The following is a 17,477-nucleotide window of genomic DNA, read 5'->3' as shown; positions in this document are numbered from 1 at the left end:
AACAGGTCTGTGGACGATGCAGTTAACATGGCCCTCCACTTCACCCTACAGCACCTGGACTCCCCAGCATCCTATGCCAGGATCCTGTTTGTGGACTTCAGCTCTGCCTTCAACACCATCATCCCCGCCCTGCTTCAGGACAAGCTCTCCCAGCTGAACGTGCCTGATTCCACCTGCAGGTGGATCACAGACTTCCTGTCTGACAGGAAGCAGTGCGTTAAGCTGGGAACACAAGTCTCTGACTCCCGGTCCGTCAGCACCGGATCACCTCAGGGCTGCGTTCTTTCTCCTCTGCTCTTCTCCCTGTACACCAACAGCTGCACCTCCAGTCATCCGTCCGTCAAACTCCTGAAGTTTGCGGACGACACCACCCTTATTGGGCTCATCTCTGGTAGAGATGAGTCTGATTATAGGTGGGAAGCGGCCGACCTGGTGCAGCCAGAACAACTTAGAGCTCAATGCTCTTAAGACAGTGGAGATGGTTGTGGACTTCAGGAAGAACACAGCCCCACTCACCCCCATCACCCTGTGTGACTCCCCAGTCAACACTGTGGAGTCCTTCCGCTTCCTGGGCACTATCCTCTCCCAGGACTTCAAGTGGGAACTGAACATCGGCTCCCTCATCAAGAAAGCACAACAGAGGATGTACTTCCTTCGGCAGCTGAAGAAGTTCAACCTGCCAAAGACAATGATGGTGCACTTCTACTCAGCCATCATTGAGTCCATCCTCACCTCCTCCATCACCGTCTGGTACGCTGCTGCCACTGCCAAGGACAAGAGCAGGCTGCAGCGTATCATCCGCACTGCTGAGAAGGTGATTGGCTGCAATCTGCCTACCCTCGAGGACCTGCACACCTCGAGGACCCTGAGGCGAGCGAGGAAGATTGTGGCCGACTCCTCCCACCCTGGACACTCCCTGTTTCAGTCACTCCCCTCCAGCAGAAGGCTGCGGTCCATCAGGACCAATACCTCACGCCACTAAAACAGTTTCTTCCCTTCCGCTGTTGGCCTCTTCAACAAGGCCAAGGGTCCACACTGACTCTAAAGACTTCCTGCTTAAAACACACTGCTTTTTGCACTGCATTACAAAATTGTATCTTGTACATTTGTATTTTTTGTAATATTTGTATTTTTATATTGTAAATTACGGCAACTTATATTGTATTTTATTGTATATTTTATTAAATTCTAATTCCACTTAGTACTGCTAGTTTATGTACCCTTAGTATAGATAGTCCACATATTTAAATTTTAGGTCCCTTTATGTTTATTGTATACACCTTCCTGCCAAAGCAAATTCCTTGTCTGTGCAAACTTTCATGGCGAATAAATCCCATTCTGATTCTGATTCTGGCATGCAGTAACGGGCCCAGGCCGTTACTGCATACAGCCGGATTTGAACCCACACCGCTTTGGCAAGCATATGTGGTATGTGCACTTATAAGGTGATCCACCGGAACAGAGACAGTGTGAAAAGGTAGAAGACAGTGGAAAGAAACACAATCTGTGTATGAGACAGGACGAGTGAAAGCAGATTGATCTGAAGAACATGCACTGAAACACGCCTGAAAAACCTTGCAGTGCCTTTCCAGTCTTTCTAGTAACAGCAGGTAGTGGTTCAAGCCAATGCCCTGAAAGTCAAAGCTACATGTGTGTTGTTGCCCTCGGCTGTGAGGTGTGTCATATGACTGACAGTTAGGCTATTCATCCATTTGCTGCAGTTCTTATTCATGTAAATGTAAAATGGAACTCATGGTGACGTAGAACATTCCGGAATGGTAAAAATAGTGTTAATATTCTGGAGAGTAAACTGTTATATTTGCTGCACTTCTCTTCCTTCTTAGATTTGTGCTCATTTTCTTTGTACATTCTCTCTTTCTAACACAGCATTACTTCAAATAACATCTAGATGTAGATTTTACAATTGCACTTCACCCTCCATTGACAATAGTATGACCATTATTTTAGCGGTATGGTAAATCCATTTGGAAGCCACATAAATGTTTACTCTGTCACTCCTGTGTGGGGAGCCCACAGAGGAGAGGCCCAGTCTGGCATCAGTAGGTTTGACCCCTGACCCAGGCTCACTAAGCCCTTTGTTCAATTGTGATAAGGTTTGTTCAGGCTGATTCCAGGTCCACAGAGCGTGTTCAAAGATCTTATAAAGATCTTATTCCACACTAGGTGCAATGGTTAACCCAGTAATGACCAGGGGCGAGGGAGGGAGAGAGGAAGAGGAGAAGAACGGCAGCTCACAGACTAATTCCGACCTCAACGCCCCCTTCAGAGCCCACAAAGGCTTTTTTTTTACAACTTTAAATATGGCCAGCATCTTTCTAAGATAGGTCAGGGATAATGTAGCAATCACTCCTCATTGACTTGAATGCATACAGTGTGTTTGATTAGTGAAATATACATCCGCTGATATGCCTTTGGTCTCCTTCTCATCCTCCTGCGCTGACTACTACTACTATTACTACTAATTTGATTGATAGATATTTGGTACAGTGTCACACACTTTAAGGCATACACTACACTGAAAACAAAGTATATTGCACTGATTGCAAATACCATTACTTTATCCGACGCCACAGCTCAGGTAGAGATGGGTGTACAATAGAAAACAAGAGTTACACAATGTTTATTCAGAGTTTTACAGTTTCTAGTTAATCATTTTGTCTGTAGTCTTAGACTGAATAGATTGAGCAATTCAGGTGGCACATTTTTGTGCCACCTGCCATATGCCATAGGTTGTACAGAACCGCAGTACAGTTCAGCAGTTGTGTTATGGTGACTGTGGTGTGTAAACAGCCAGGTAACCACAGGAGAAGGTTATGTTGTGTTGCAACATAGTTGGCTAACTTTTGGTAGCCCAAGGCTGACCCAGCTAGCCACAGCTGAGACTGGTGGATCTGGTTCCACAGGATATTCAACCGTTCCCCTGTACACAACAGTTTAACATGGCTAAAACAGGATGAGTAATATCACACCAAGTACTCAGTACTCTGTGTAATTAAAAGTGTTAAAGTGCCAGACAGACGAAATACAAAAAAAAAAAACACCAGCAAAACGAGATACTAGAAGTGGTTGTGTCCTTGCTCTGGCTGTGAACACAGACCTGGATCACAGCAACACCCTCTGTCCCCCCTCCCCCCCTTCTGCCCACCTCCTGCCCCCCTCCCCCTCTGTCCCCCCCTCCCACCAGGCACTGCTCTGCACAGGGTTCTCCACTTACGGGATCACTTTTCAGGGTGCTGAAAAGTGACCTGTTGGAAGATCCCACCCATCAGTTTTTTGGGTCCGGTCTTTGACACAAGGCTCTGCTTAGAGAATGGTTGGGAACTGGGTGATCCTTCTCAGATCTCTGCTCCTACATTCACTGCTAAGAAGTCAACATGAAACTACACTCTACGGCTATCACAGCGGGGAATCTCTATAGAAAAAAATCTACAACACTGCAGAGTAGTTTAAGACAGGAGTCCACCAGCCTTATGTATTCATGTAGACCTGAGGGTCAAAGTCTTTACAGACTATTGTCCTACGTCTCTGTTTTAGCTGAGGGTCATGAGTCTCAGATAGTCTGGTGATTCAAACAAGCATTGTGGCTTTGTTACATTTACATTTAGTCATTTAACAGACGCTCTAATCCAGAGCGATTTACAGTAAGTACAGGGACATTCCCCCGAGGCAAGTAGGGTGAAGTGCCTTGCCCAAGGACACAACGTAATTTTTGCACGGCCGGGAATCGATCTGGCAACCTTCTGATTACTAGCCCGATTCCCTAACCGCTCACCACATTATCTATGAAAATAAATATGTGAAAAGAGCGTGTAAACATTCTTGTTAAACATTTCAGTGACAAACAGTGATAGGCTTCAGTGTCGATCGTGTGATATGAAGATAACTGGCCACAGAGCCCTGTAGGACCAGACTCCATCTCTGAGGTGAACTTGAATTACGACAATCATTACAGCTGGAAATGCATCCAATCACATTTCCTTGAGGCATGTGCTCTGACTGTGCATTGAAGAGTCCTATAGTTACTCCAACCATAGTATTGTGTAGTACAGTATTATAGTACATAGATCCCCTGCCATGGGAGTATCCTTCAAGCATTTTTGGGGTTGTTAACATCCTCCACCGTCACAGACAAAAAAGGATCAAATAAATGTGGTTGTCCCCATGGAAACACAGGAATGTGGCGGAACAGGACGGTAAATGATGTGTCTGTGTGCGTTAGGATTGTGAATGGCGTGTCCTTTGCGTTCCATGAATAAGAAAGACACTGTAGCTGTGTTGCGGCATTTCCAGGTTAGGAATCCATCTGGATGTTTTGCCATCCAAGATTAGGGTTGGGGAGATATCAGGTTAAAGATAAAATGATAGGTGGTACATCTAGTTCTTTGTAAATCTCAAAAACAAATACTCAGATATGCCACTCCTCCCTCCATCTAAAGACCCAGCCTTCTTTCTGTTCTGTCAGGTACTCCTGTTCTGAACCTCTGAACCTCCCCATCTAAGTATAGCTGTCAAACCAGCCTTGTAATCATTAACTTTTGCACTGCCTCGCTACCCAGTGAACCTGATCCAACACAAAGATCGAGAAGCACTCTGTGGCTTTTTTTGTTCTTGTTGAACTTTTGGGAGGAGATACTGAACTCATAAGTGCAGCCAAACATTGGCCTACACATACATGGAATGTAGAAGTACCTACAACTTCACTCTTTAAGCAGTGAAATGAACATGTAAAATGCTGCCAAACCCCATGACAGGGTTATGGAAAGTTTTCTTTAATGGTGCAATCATTGGTTACGTTTAAAGGCAGGGCTCTAGAATGTTTTCTCTCGCACACACATGCCCAACCCTCAAAGTGTGTTGCTATGGCATAAATTCCAGAATTACACAATGACAACATTTCACATCTGCTGAACAAGGTCCCAAGAGACCATTTCCTAATCACGATTATTTTGACGCCTACATGAAGTGTATAGTTTCTTTTCTTTGAGCGTATGTATGAAACAAAAGACAGACGGCGATCAACCAATTATTTAATAAGGTGCTTTTTTGCCAAAAGGGTGAAAAAATTAAACAGTGAAAGACAATCGACAATAAATATTTGTACACTGTATAATCATGGGCGGCTAGCGGGCCATGTGTAAGAGGTCGTAGCTCAGCTGAGAGATGTCGAAGGCCTGGGGACCTGAGCGTCCGTCGGAGGGAGACTGGTTGGGGCCTTGGTAGAGATGCAGGCAGGCGTAGATGACGCGCGCCCGCTGCTCCTCCACCTGGTCATCCCCCCAGCGAGGGTCAGGCAGTCCGGCCGAGCAGAGGAGGTGGTACACCGTGTCCATGTACACCTTCACAAACGCCCTCTTCAACTTCTGCAGGTCTCTCTGGACACACACACGCACACAAATGCGACCTTTAGGATATTGCTAGCCTTACAATATGTTTAAGCACAAAGCGTATTTGAATGCAGAGTTGAATCCTGGGTTCATTTCATAGAAGGCTGTCACCTTGTCAGCTCTGGTCATATCACGCTCAGCGTCCAGCCACGAGGTCTAGACACACAAACACAAGATGATTAGCTGACACTAACAACATACTGACAATACATTCTAAATGATCCATGTCCAGTTTGATTCATAAGAGCTGCAGGTATTTGTCTGAACACGAGCAAACACTTTCAAGGAAGTATTACGGTTTGGCGCCTGGAATCATGAGCTTGCCAGGAAAGATCTGGGAGGGGTCAAGATATTCTAAGCCGAATAACTCATAATAGGAGTTGGTTTCTCTTAAGCCGTGTGTTGACATCGCAGGAACAGACTCACCCTGAGTGCGTCCAGCAAGTCGGGCTGGTCGACAACCTCAGAGAAGGTAGCCAGCAGCGGACTGCAGATTACATCTGAGGTTGTGTGTGTGGGACAGAGAGAGACAATGGGGGAAAAGAACAACTGCACACAATCAGCATTCCTTCCATCCAACACACCTTCGCAGCCTAACTTTCTAGGAAACACAAAAGAATCTGGAACACACACCAGGAATGACACTACCCGGTGTGTAAGTGTGAGCGTGTGTGTGTCGTACCTGCGTTCTGCATACTAGCCCGGTCCATCAGCAGAGTTTCAGCTAGCAGTTGTCTGTGCAGGGCCAGCAGGTGTACCCCGCTCAGACACCCCACCAGGGTGTCAGGAAGAACACTGACAGAGACCGCAGACACACAGGGGTCAGTCCTACTGCTGGTACTGTACCACCACCACAACAACAACACACACACACTGACCTCAGTTGAGCCCTGGTGCGACCCTTTGGTGACTTTAGTTTGAAAGTGAGTTTGGGATGTTTCCTGGCCTGCAGCATCTGCTGGAGTAGACCTCCCCTGGCTGGAGGAGGTGGGGAGATCGGAGGGTTATAATTCAACACCCTGACCAGATGGTTCATCCAGAAGAGGTAAAGAGGTGGTTCATAATAATAACGTATTCATTGAGGAGACGCTTCTATCCAAGGCAACATGCAGTGGGTGGGTGGGTGTTGAGTCAAGTGGTCTAACCACTGGGCTGAACCCAACTTGGTTAAGAACCTGGCAGAGAGGGTGTGAAGCTCTGTCTGTTATTTACCTTGCAGCGGTACAGACGGATCCACTGCTACATCCGTCTCATAAGGGGTCCCTCCGTTTACTGTCAGCTCATAGGTCCTGCACACACACACACACACACACACACAGAGAAACACGCACAGAAAAACACACACACATATGGGGCCCTGGGTCAGTGGTGCACCTAGGAGTGGAGGAGGGAGACAGGGGTAGAGGCCTACAGGTGGATCCCTCATGGGGGGTGTATTACCTGGGGGGAATAAGGGCTCCGTTGGCATCAAACAGCTTCAAGAAGGCCCAGCCACAGCTAAGGTTTCCTCTCTCCCCTGTAGACTAAACAGACAACCACCAGGAATCACCCAGGTCAAACATGCTATCGCTGAGACCATGCTGCACTGTCATTTCCCAAAAATAAATAAGCTGACCATTTGTACATGGCTTTGGGAAAGAAAAACAAACTAGTCTGCTAAATCATGAAACGTAAATGGGAGTCAGATGGCTGAGTGGTGAGGGAGTCGGGCTAGTAATCTGAAGGTTGCCAGTTCGATTTCCAGCCGTGCCAAATGACGTTGTGTCCTTGGGCAAGGCACTTCACCCTACTTGCTTCGGGGGGAATGTCCCTGTACTTACTGTAAGTCGCTCTGGATAAGAGCATCTGCTAAATGACTCAAATGTAAAATGTAAATGCTGCAGGCGGACAGCTTAGCCCCACATAACTGCTGGGGTTGCTCACGTTGCGTATGAAGGTGACCCCCAGCTCGAACAGGATGCCCAGATCAGCAGAGTCAGAGTTGCAGCGCAGGAAACATTCCCCATCCAGGAGGCTGGCCAAAGGCCCTGTCATCTGGCAGAGCAAACAGGCGATGACTGACCTACTTCCGCGGTAGACATCCCCACGTCTATAAGCATGGAAGTATTTGTAGGTGTATAAGTATTTGTAGGTGCATACCAACATGAGAGTGTATATAGAAGTATACACAGTAGGATGGAGAGGTGTAGAAATGTAAGTGTGTGTGTGTGTGTGACAATCTTGAGTGTTTGGTGGTACCTTTGGGGAGAAGCTCCAGGTCTTGGGGTGTTTGGAGTTGTACGTTGCCCTGACAGTGTGGATGTTACTCAGCACCTGCCGGAGACACACACACACACACACACAGGTCAGCCTGAGGAGGGGACAACAGAGCCAATTATACACACAGACACTCCTGTCTTGAGCCAGCCTCTAAACTTCAAGCTCAGGGTTTTCTAGACATTCTTCTAAGGTCCTTTGACCCGGGCGTGGTCCTGACCTGGACCCCGCTGAAGACGCAGAAGCGTACGTGACGACTCAAGACGTTAACGCCGACCCCTGGGGTCGGGATAATCTTGCAGCTCCACAAGGTCACGCACACAGATGCCCTCACCTCCCTGGCACGCACCTACAGTATGGCAGAGTAAAGTACAATGAAATATCATGTAATTATAAAGCTGGATACTATATGCAAACTTCTTATGTAACGTGAAGTCAAACCCATCCCTCGTAGCTGACCTTTCCTGTGTCCGGATCCAGGAAGAGGTCTTTAAAAGACAGTTTGGATTGGCTGAGCTCAGGTTGGATGTAGTGACCTGCTCTGTATGCAATACCTGTGTGAAATAAAGAGCAGACCAAAATGCCAGATGTAGCCATATTACAAAGCAAATGACACCTTACACGATATCAGTTCCATTAAAGATGCTTATGAAGAACATGGAATAAAAATATTTTTGGTTATACGTGTGTGACATTCATACATCATGGGACTTTTGGACTTTCGCTTTGTAGTCTTCCTTTTGATGTAAAATGAGGGTACAATAAGTGTGGGTAGGATTGTGTTTGTGCGTGTGTAGGTAGGTAGCTTCATAACTGGATGTGGCTATTTGGTGAGGAGGGACGCAATGATCTGCACTGCGACACAAGCTTCCCTCATCAGCAACATCCACTCACTTTCATCTAGTAGTTTAGAGAGAGTGGATGGTCTGAACCCTGCAGGGATAGCTCCCATGGCTGACAGCACATCAGTGGTGTCAATCTGTGGATCACACAACCACACAGTTAGAACAGATGGGCATTTAAAATAGACAATTATCAACTGCCAGTTCACAGAGAGTTCCTGTATGGGAGGGCAGTATATTTACCTGAGTGACGGCCTTTCTCACTGTGGTCCAGTTAGATTGGGGATCACTGCTGTTGGATAATAAAGTATTAGTGACAGTGGGAGAAATATTCAACAATATCTAATGAAGATGTGTGTTTCTTAGTTTAGAAAGACGAAAACCGTTTGACAAACTGATTTCACTAGAAGTAAAAAGTACAGCGGAGGAACAATAACTTTGTGAACACTGACCCCTAGGGGTCAAAAATGAAACCACACCTCCGATTTCCTTTGGCTTCACTCAGCTCTTCATCCTCTGAGTCTTCTTCGTCGTCCTCATCATCCACATCAGAGTACTTCTACAAAGTTATAACAAAATGTTTTCGTTATAAAGGAAAACTAAAAGTCATAAGTCATGCATTGGTTCTCTTTGGCTAAAGTAAGTCCAGGAAGTGTAAAATACTTCATACTCAACTACATGATGAATATGGGATGGTTCTTAACTTTGCACTTCTTTCTAGTTCTGTACTGTACCTGTAAGTAGGTCTTGGGAACCAGTCCCTGTTTGGACTGGGAGTTTTGAGCTAACCACCATCCATTCTCATTCTTCTTTAGGACCTTTAGGATCTCTCCCTCCTGAAATCACAGAACACAAACCTTTTAGATCTGGTTTCTCAGACACAGATCAATACGTTTACACTGCAAAGGGAAATATTGTCCAGAAAAAAAGACCTGACACTACTGCGTGAAAGACATTTTCTTTGATCAAGAAGCTCACTGTAATGGTAAGGTCTCCTTCCTGCTGCCCCTTCAAAGCACTAATGGAGATGTAGATATCATCTCCTGGCTCTGGAATGTCTTCCTCAGACTCATAGTCATCCTCATCATCATCATCATCATCATCTTCCTCGCTCTCCTCCTCTTCCTCACTATCGTCATCATCGGCTTTGGAAGGACCAGCCACACTGTTGGCCAAATTTTTGCACGAGAGATACAAGTGAAAAAACTACAATGGAACACAGCAGCAAGTTTGAGTCGTTAATGCTTCTCCGGCAACCGTAGACACAAGGAGACAAAAACTTGGGGTCAAACCTCTCAGTATCCCTATAAATCTGATAGACAAACCTTAAACTAGTTGTTCTATGGCAGTCACATGCATCAAAATACTTGTGTGGCCTGAAGCCATCCTCTGTTAGGAACCTCTGCCTCTCACCCGGCTTCTAGGCCTAGTCTCAGAGCTGGAGAGACTTCCAGGGATAGGGCCTTCAGCTGCTCAGCTAAGCCCAGCAGACGCCTCTCCTCCTCCTGTTTCCTCTGGTCATAGTTCCCGACTGGGGCTGGCTCATCAGCCTGGAGACAGGAGGTCAGGCAGCAGGTACATAAACACAAAGAATGCAAGAGCCAACACATGAAAGAAAACGCATGTAGTTTTAAGTATGCCAACTGCAAATAGTTTGTGGGAGAGAAGCTTCACTGAATAATCAAAGAGATCCCAAGGTTGTGTAACACTCACTTTAGTTAACTTATTTAGTGTCTTCATTGTCTCCTCCAAGGTACTTTGTAACTGTTTGCACCTGCATAGTGTAGTATATTAATTTGAGTTAAACAGTTCCGTACAATTACCATGCATTGATGAGTGGATACGTATTAGTTTGTTGCGGTAGAAGACATTTGGGTTGTGTTAGTAGCTACCTCTGAGGTGCCTGCGTACTCTCTTGTCCATTCCCCTGCCGCACATGCTTCACCAGACTGTCAACCTTGTGAACAGTGAAAAAGAAGCCACCTTGACTTGAAACAGCAAAATCATGGAAACGTCGTGAACATGGCAGTCTACTTGAAACGCAATCATACGTGACTTGCAAAGCCTCATCAAAGATATTGGGTGGCTTCAACAGTCGCATCATGAACATGAGGTTGTTTTTTTAACTGAGGTTCCTCATGGCATATCGTAGGCCTAGCACTATGTAAACGATGGTTTACACAATCAAGAAAGCATGCTGGCTAGTCAATATCAAAAGCTGAACCATCTCAGCGGCTAAGCTACAGTACTGTTAGTAGTACTGTGGTGCTAGCCTATTAAGCGAACATACATGAAGTAACCACTTGACACACAGCAATTTTTATATATTAGCCTAGTTAGCTAGCTACAAACCTGTCTTTTGATTTCGTCCGCCTCTCTTTGCACAGTTTGCAAAGGTCCTTTTCTTTTAGGAGCCATTTCTGTTGGCTATTTATTTTGTAGTTAGCTAGAGCTAGCTTGCTGAACAAACTTAATTCAGTCCACTATGGAAACTGACGCCTTTCTGGTCGCTAAGCACCGCTTCCTCCATTTTTCAAAATAAAGGATTTCTTTAGTGCACAGAAATACACGAGTCTCAATTTAATTTTTTTACGTACCAATAACAGAGACTTTTTAACAAAACAATTAAACATTAGACTAAAGAAGAGAAGTCTAAACATTCTTCATAATCGTAAAGTAATATTAACGCAAATCTAAAACCATCCACAGTCATTGGTCAAGATAGGCTATTTGAATAGAAAGCATTCATGTTCTTTGAGTCCCTGAAGTTATTTTTGTACACTTCATAGTTCAGTAAGTCTCCTTTTTGAAATAGATACACAGTTAATGTAATCTAGACTCATCTAATTTCACAAAACTTAATTAACTAATTCCATTAAATGTAGGCCTACTTGGTAAAAAAAAAAGTTATCTGTAAAAATCTTCTTAGTGAAAACTTTGGTGGTAAATTAGACGTCTGAATGTAGCTAGTTATCAGCTGCAGGTATCCTTCCTTACAGGTGTTGTAGCTAAATACAATGCTGGTGTTCGAGATTGGTTCCCCCCCCCCCCCCCCCCCAAAAAAAAAAAAATTTTATATTGAAAAATAAGAAATAAACAGTTGTCTTGCATTATAATGAAGACATTTTTCAGGTGTTGACTTTGTTAAAACCAACTAAAACTTAATATTGTTGGTACTTTTGCACTTTGGTATTTTACATTCATTTAAAAATATGTTAAATGAAAAATATCAATATTTTTCACCGAAAAAATTATCTCTACATTCTCAAGGAAATACGGCCAATGGCAACTTTGGTTCATCACATTTGACTTTGTACAGCTCCATTTGGCTGTTCTTCAAGTAGGCAAACTGGGAGTCTATATCACTAGTGGAGTAGGACTGGGTCTTCCAGCATCGACGAATCAGCATAACAGTTCCAAGGATAATAGGACTCGACATGAGAGAGAAACCACTTAGGAGGAACGCTGCAGTGTAGTCTCCTGTCGTATCAACCAGCCAGCCTGAAATGAAGAAAAGAGAGAGGAGTGGTGGTGGTGGGGGTGAAGATGTCTAGCTGTGTCACATCAACAACAGACAGCTAAAAACACTTTGGGTGTCTTAATTACATGTTACTAAACTCACTATGCTGAAAAGAATAGAGTATGAAGCACCAGTGCAATGGTGTTATAAAGAATATGATGACCATAACGACAAACAGATCACATGATAGACCACAACCCAACACTCACCTCCTATTGGTGGGCTAATCAAGTAGGGGATAGCATGGAGGAAATAGACCACTCCCAGGGCAGAGGTTAGGTAGGTTGACCCTACCACGTCAGAGGTTACCACGGGGATGAGGGCCACGTAAGCCCCATCAAAGTAACCATAGAGCATAGAGAAAGGCACTAAGAGGGCGAAGGAATGAAGCAGAGGTAGGAAGAGACAGCACAGGCCCTCCATACCCACCGCCACCATGTAACTCACTGTACGGTACTTCTTCAAACACCTTCACAAGAGGAAGGAAGAAGGTGATTAGAAAATGGGAAGAGATTCATCAAAAGTAAATGATAAAAACAGTTACTTAAACATGTCAAATATTTGTAGGTTTCCTGTCCACAAAAGATTTACTTCCTGTCTGTGAGCCAGCCGAACGTGATGTTTCCCACGATGCCAACAATCCCCAAAATAGACATGAGGAATGCAGCCTGCTGGTGGTCAACACCAACACTGATGGCATAGGGCACAAGGTAAACAAAGGGAACACTGCACCCATATGCCAGGAATAGGAAGGATACAGAGAGAAGAAGGAAGTCAGAAATCAACAGGAAGCCAAACTCCTCCATGGACTTTATACAGAGGCAGTCTCCTATGCTTGGCCCGACAAGCAGCCGAGGTGGGTTTACTAGCTTATCATCCACTAGCTTCATGTCTGTTTTCAGTTTGGTGTCCACAAGAATAGTCCAATCCAGTAGTTGGACGTCTGCCAGCATGGCATCTGTTAGCTTGGTGTCCATGACCAAGCTCTCTACTAATTTCATGTCCTCCAATTTTCCATTTACTTTATTAGAGTCAGTCAGCTGGATCTCTGCTAGTATTTTCTCAGCAATCGAACTGCTCACAACCAAGTCCTCCATAAGCTTCACATCTGTCAGCCTAGCCTCTGCTAGTTTGGGGTTGGCTAGCAACGTCTCAGTTAGCTTCATCTGCACCAGTTTACCGTTTTCAAGCATCATGTCTCTATTACAATCTTTTGCGTGCCCAGCTATTTTCCTCTCAGCTATCTGTTCCTCAGGCAGCTTGCTGTCCACCGCTGGTGTCACTTTGTACCCATTCTCTAGTTCCCTAGGCTCTTGTGTTCTCCAGACCCCTGCTGAGGGCTCCAAGGGCCTCATCAGCGCCCCACAAACACACAGGTTGGAGACGAACCCCCCCAGGATGAGCAGAGCACCTCTCCATGAGTAGTACTCAATTAGCAGCTGGACAGCGGGTGCCAGTATAAAGGTACCGATGCCGCTTCCTGACATGGCTATGCCGTAGGCAAGGGCCTTCCTTTCATTGAAGTATGAGCCTACCATGGCCACCGCTGGAGTGTAGCTGAGGGCAAACCCCAGACCTGGGAGAGACGGAGAGCAAAAGATAGAGAAAAAAATAATGCAAGATGTCAGATGGCTGAGCGGTTAGGGAATTGGGCTACTGATCAGAAGGTTTCCAGTTCGATTCCCGGCTGTGCCAAATTACGTTGTGTCCTTGGGCAAGGCACTTCACCCTACTTGTCTCTGGGGAATGTGCCTGTACTTACTGTACATACTTACTGGCTTAAGGGTCTTTATGTGAGGACTCCCAGGGTGATGTAGCAGTGACCTGCTTGATGCCTGTTCTAAAAGACTTACCTGTGAGGACTCCCAGGGTGAGGTAGAGGTACTCCAGGCTATTGGCAAAGGAGCTAAGTATCAGGCCGGCCGAGGAGAGTAGGCCCCCTAGGACCACAGTCACTCTGCAGGACAGACGGTTCCCAATGAAGCTACCCAGTGGTGCTGCACACACATAAACGCACACACATACATCCACATTTATTTAACCAACTAGTGGCAGCTTATTACTGGACATATAGTTCAGACACCTGTCACTTGAAGTTACATGTATCTTATCAATCACATCTTTGTTTGAGTTCTGTTTTTTGGTTCTGTACTAACTCTCAAGTGCTAATATGCAATCGACAGAGTTGCACAATCGTTGTTACTGAACATGCACTTTCATCGAACAAATATACATCAGTTAAACCAATATCTTGTTTTTGTGATAAGGGGGGTCAAAGGTCAGACTCAATGAAGCTGCAGCTGTTGAGCCATCTGTTTACATTTCTATAATTTTTTTCTAGACTTGATGACACAGACCTGTGTTGGTGTAACCAAATTCAAAACTTTAGTTTGAGGGCAGGATATCAAAACTGTCTAAATGACCCTGCACTTTTATTGGTTTGAGGGGCATGTGAGGCAATGGGTCTTACCACAAAGCATGGTAGTGCAGTCCACCAGAGAGTGGGTCCAGGCCGTGCCAGAGTAATCCTTCCCAAAGTGAAGCTGGAACTCTACAAAGAAAATGGACACACATCTACACACAGAGGGAGGAGAAAGGAGACCCGTTTTAGACTAAACAGCCCCTCTCTAGCCTTGCTTGGTTTACTACACTGTACAAATACTCTGAGACATTAATATGAGTTGAAGAGTCTATTTTGTATACCGGACGAGCTGTTTGGACAGTAGGGACTCTTTATTGGCTGGTCAGTAACATCAGTACCAGAAAGAGAAATCTTGGACTCTCTGTAGTCCAGCTTGGCTGTTCCCAATAACCTGAACTGGCACAATGACTCATGCTGGCCAAGGATCTGGCCATTACATAACTGAAGGCTTTCATAGGGTTCCATTTAACACCATGACGGCTTATGGCGTGTGACCAAAGCCCAAGTGGAGAGAGGAATTTTAATACTCGGTGTTTAGCAATATAATACAGAGAGGAAAAGTAAAATGCTGAGTTTGGTGAAAATCTTCCCAACCTACCCAGAGAACACTGAGTGAAGCCAAGCCAGGCTGGATGGAATCCTACTGACTTGCTAGTAAAGACAATGAGGAAATACATGTGTTCATTTGGTTTGGATGTTTTTGCTTTGCTTGGGTGAACAGTGAACTGGAGCATCTTGGTGCCTCATGCACTAGCCAGTATCATATTTTCTCAGAGGATGATATGAAACTATGTGTAACACCCTCATGAACTAGGCATGGCAAGTGGTATTTAAAAGATGAAAAACAAAATAGGCGACATAACTTGTTTAACTGTGGTGTGTCTGGATAGTTGACTTAATCCTCAAGCATGCCTTGGTAACCTGAGCTGACCAAATGTACACAATCTCATCCAGTCACTCATCACCTTCCTGTTAAGGCCTTGTCCAGTTCACAAAAACATATTGAATCACTTCTATAGATGGAACTTTATAGAACTGCATTCACACACACCACTGCCACACACTCACCTAGTGACAGCACGGGTGCAGATGGTGGTGAGGAAGCAACCAGCTACAATCATCCAGCCCCAACCTCCATCAGGAGGGGTCGCCGCCGCCTCGCTAGCTATCTTACCCTGCTGCTGCATCTCTATTTTCCCCCCTGTGCCCGCCATGCCCCCTCTGTCGGTGCTGCTTCTGCAACACCTGCCCTCTGCCGACGTCTCCTCACAGGAAGTGCTGAATGCCCGGTTGCTCTGCAACCAGCCAGGGTTTCTCTCTTCCTATTTCTCTTCCTGGTCCTTCCTCTCTGTCCCCCCCACCTTGTCCGGCACAGCAGGTAGGGGAGGCCCGCTCACTACGTGACACTGTAAATACAAAAACAGATCACAGAGTCACAGAAGGGTCATACATGTTTTCAATGTCTCCATCGATTCTGTTTCCCGCTTCTCACATTGTAGGGGCTAGTTAGTGGAGGTGAGACAGTGATACATTAGTCTTACCAAATAACATATTTTTGCTACTGTGTGATCTGCCCACTGGTGTAAAGCGACTGACAGTAGGCACACATCAATTGAAACAGTGTATGGAAGAAATAGGTAAATAACTCAACACATTTACAGTATAACTTCTCTAGATAGAACTTAATCAGCATCTCTGGTTGTCAAAAGGAACAATGACTTGCGGGTGCCTGGTCAAAACAACTGGGTTAGGGTTAGCTGACCCATCAGGCCATCTGAGATGATAGCTTTGGGAAGAAAAGGCTGCTTGTTGTGGCAGAACCTTGCAGTGACACACAACGTGCAACGCCAAACAAAGCCTAGATTCTCCAGTCAAAGAGCTCTCTTCCAGATCACTAGGGGACAGCCAATCATCTGCTAAGACACATTCAACCTTGTAGTTGAAAAACTCCCTGTTGTTTACTAAGTCAAGTTTCCCCTTTCCGAAATAGCCTGTTTGCAAAGATGGTAAAAAAAACAACATCCACATTGCTGGATGGAAATCTCCAATCCCTCTCCCCAGCCACGCAAAGATTTTATGTGCACTTCACACCAGCGTTTTAGTTCAGTTGGTCTTAAAAGCATAATCCAATGTTGTCAGGGACAAGTTTCCTTTTCCAAAGATAAGAAACATCGATGATTCAAACAGCTCCAATATCCACAGCATCAACTCCTAAATATCAACAAGGAGGATACAGGATACAGTGCAGTCCTTAGATCTGAAAGGGGGTAGTGCGGTATAATGTGCGTGTGGACGTTCTATTCCCTATAATTAACTGTCCATAAGTAGTTCGTTTACCGTAAATTTTCCGTTGTAAAAACTCAAAAAACCCTGACGAAAAAGTAAAAATAGAAAAGAAAAAAAAGTCTAATAGGCTACCAACATCAAAAGCTATGGTCATCGACCGCATCTATAGTTATGATTATTCTTTTAATTCTAGGCCTACATGTAGCAGCACCACTGGACCAAATTGAGCCTTGATCCATATCCCCTCAACCAGTCGAATCATGTTGATGTCCGAAAACATCAACCAAGAATAATACCAAAACAACGCAAAAAAGTGCACTAAAGTATAAAAATACATTTTAACATAACTTTGTTGCTTTCTATACTTACTTTATTCCTATCGGGTAGCGGTATTCCGGAAGCATTTTTCAGACTGCCAAATGTAAAAAAAAAAACACGATCAACCGATGTGTTGAATTAAATTGAAGGTTTTTAACTTCGTATACACATCATGCATATTGGGCTCATTCCGAGCGCTCATGGCCCGAGGGGAATGGGAGAACTGGGAGTGGGGGGAACTGGAAGTGGAAACCCCTCTTCATTTGCTAATCCAGAAAATGCATAATCTAAACAATGTACGGCCCGCCCCCTGCTCTCACTGTGCAAATGAATTGTAATTTGGGCTACTAAGTGTCAACATTTTCCAATCTAAACCGCCAATGACCTGTGTACCTGATAAAGATTTAGCCTCTCCCTCCCACAACTTT

The 17,477-nt window shown here is 45.0% G+C and overlaps 3 protein-coding genes across 9 annotated transcripts in view; all 3 read right to left on the bottom strand.

The window, feature by feature from the left end:
• Nucleotides 1-17,477, bottom strand: part of zgc:65997 (uncharacterized protein LOC794398 homolog) — a 125,508-nt gene that overhangs the window by 93,282 nt on the left and 14,749 nt on the right. The window lies entirely within an intron of this gene.
• nphp1 (nephronophthisis 1) lies at nucleotides 5,032-11,021 on the bottom strand. Of its 4 annotated transcripts, none has more exons than XM_062464655.1 (20): nucleotides 10,856-11,021; nucleotides 10,396-10,460; nucleotides 10,217-10,277; nucleotides 9,917-10,053; nucleotides 9,482-9,668; nucleotides 9,238-9,339; nucleotides 8,983-9,059; nucleotides 8,747-8,795; nucleotides 8,556-8,640; nucleotides 8,121-8,215; nucleotides 7,882-8,010; nucleotides 7,644-7,718; nucleotides 7,329-7,439; nucleotides 6,846-6,928; nucleotides 6,618-6,694; nucleotides 6,284-6,383; nucleotides 6,088-6,200; nucleotides 5,832-5,905; nucleotides 5,517-5,561; nucleotides 5,032-5,393 (listed from the first exon to the last, which is right to left on the bottom strand). In XM_062464655.1, the coding sequence occupies exons 1-20, from the start codon at nucleotides 10,919-10,921 to the stop codon at nucleotides 5,142-5,144; spliced, it is 1,983 nt and encodes a 660-aa protein (XP_062320639.1). In that variant the 5' UTR covers nucleotides 10,922-11,021; the 3' UTR covers nucleotides 5,032-5,141. The 4 variants fall into 4 exon arrangements, with proteins under 4 accessions (XP_062320639.1, XP_062320640.1, XP_062320637.1 ...); XM_062464656.1 differs by having other exon boundaries at nucleotides 8,747-8,792; XM_062464653.1 differs by having other exon boundaries at nucleotides 8,983-9,062; nucleotides 10,856-11,020.
• Nucleotides 11,578-17,392, bottom strand: slc16a12a (solute carrier family 16 member 12a). Of its 4 annotated transcripts, none has more exons than XM_062464122.1 (7): nucleotides 17,101-17,392; nucleotides 15,514-15,851; nucleotides 14,494-14,597; nucleotides 13,877-14,020; nucleotides 12,615-13,599; nucleotides 12,233-12,492; nucleotides 11,578-12,004 (listed from the first exon to the last, which is right to left on the bottom strand). In XM_062464122.1, exons 2-7 carry the CDS (start codon nucleotides 15,657-15,659, stop codon nucleotides 11,769-11,771), a joined length of 1,875 nt encoding a protein of 624 aa, XP_062320106.1. In that variant the 5' UTR covers nucleotides 15,660-15,851; nucleotides 17,101-17,392; the 3' UTR covers nucleotides 11,578-11,768. The 4 variants fall into 4 exon arrangements, with proteins under 4 accessions (XP_062320106.1, XP_062320107.1, XP_062320109.1 ...); XM_062464123.1 differs by lacking the exon at nucleotides 17,101-17,392 and adding an exon at nucleotides 16,783-16,870; XM_062464125.1 differs by lacking the exon at nucleotides 17,101-17,392 and adding an exon at nucleotides 15,044-15,096 and having other exon boundaries at nucleotides 15,514-15,631.

The sequence above is a fragment of the Osmerus eperlanus genome, chromosome 6 (genome assembly GCF_963692335.1).
Source record: "Osmerus eperlanus chromosome 6, fOsmEpe2.1, whole genome shotgun sequence".
In the NCBI taxonomy this organism is placed as follows: Eukaryota; Metazoa; Chordata; class Actinopteri; order Osmeriformes; family Osmeridae; genus Osmerus; species Osmerus eperlanus.
Note: the sequence above shows the minus strand (reverse complement) of the source record. Positions and strands in the feature narration are given on the sequence as shown.

Bases quoted from the DNA above. Each gene is read 5' to 3' on its own strand.
- slc16a12a (XM_062464122.1), bottom strand. From the start codon at position 15,659: ATGGCGGGCACAGGGGGGAAAATAGAGATGCAGCAGCAGGGTAAGATA. The intron at 12,493-12,614 runs GTAAATCTTTTG...CCTCTTGTGAAG, and splicing joins GGCTGGCTCACAGACAGGAA to GTGTTTGAAGAAGTACCGTA. The intron at 12,005-12,232 runs GTGAGTGTTGGG...TCTTCATTTCAG, and splicing joins GATTAGCCCACCAATAGGAG to GCTGGCTGGTTGATACGACA.
- nphp1 (XM_062464653.1), bottom strand. From the start codon at position 10,921: ATGGCTCCTAAAAGAAAAGGACCTTTGCAAACTGTGCAAAGAGAGGCG. The intron at 9,063-9,237 runs GTACAGTACAGA...ATAACTTTGTAG, and splicing joins TTCCCAAGACCTACTTACAG to AAGTACTCTGATGTGGATGA. The intron at 6,695-6,845 runs GTAATACACCCC...GTGTGTGTGCAG, and splicing joins GGAGCCCTTATTCCCCCCAG to GACCTATGAGCTGACAGTAA.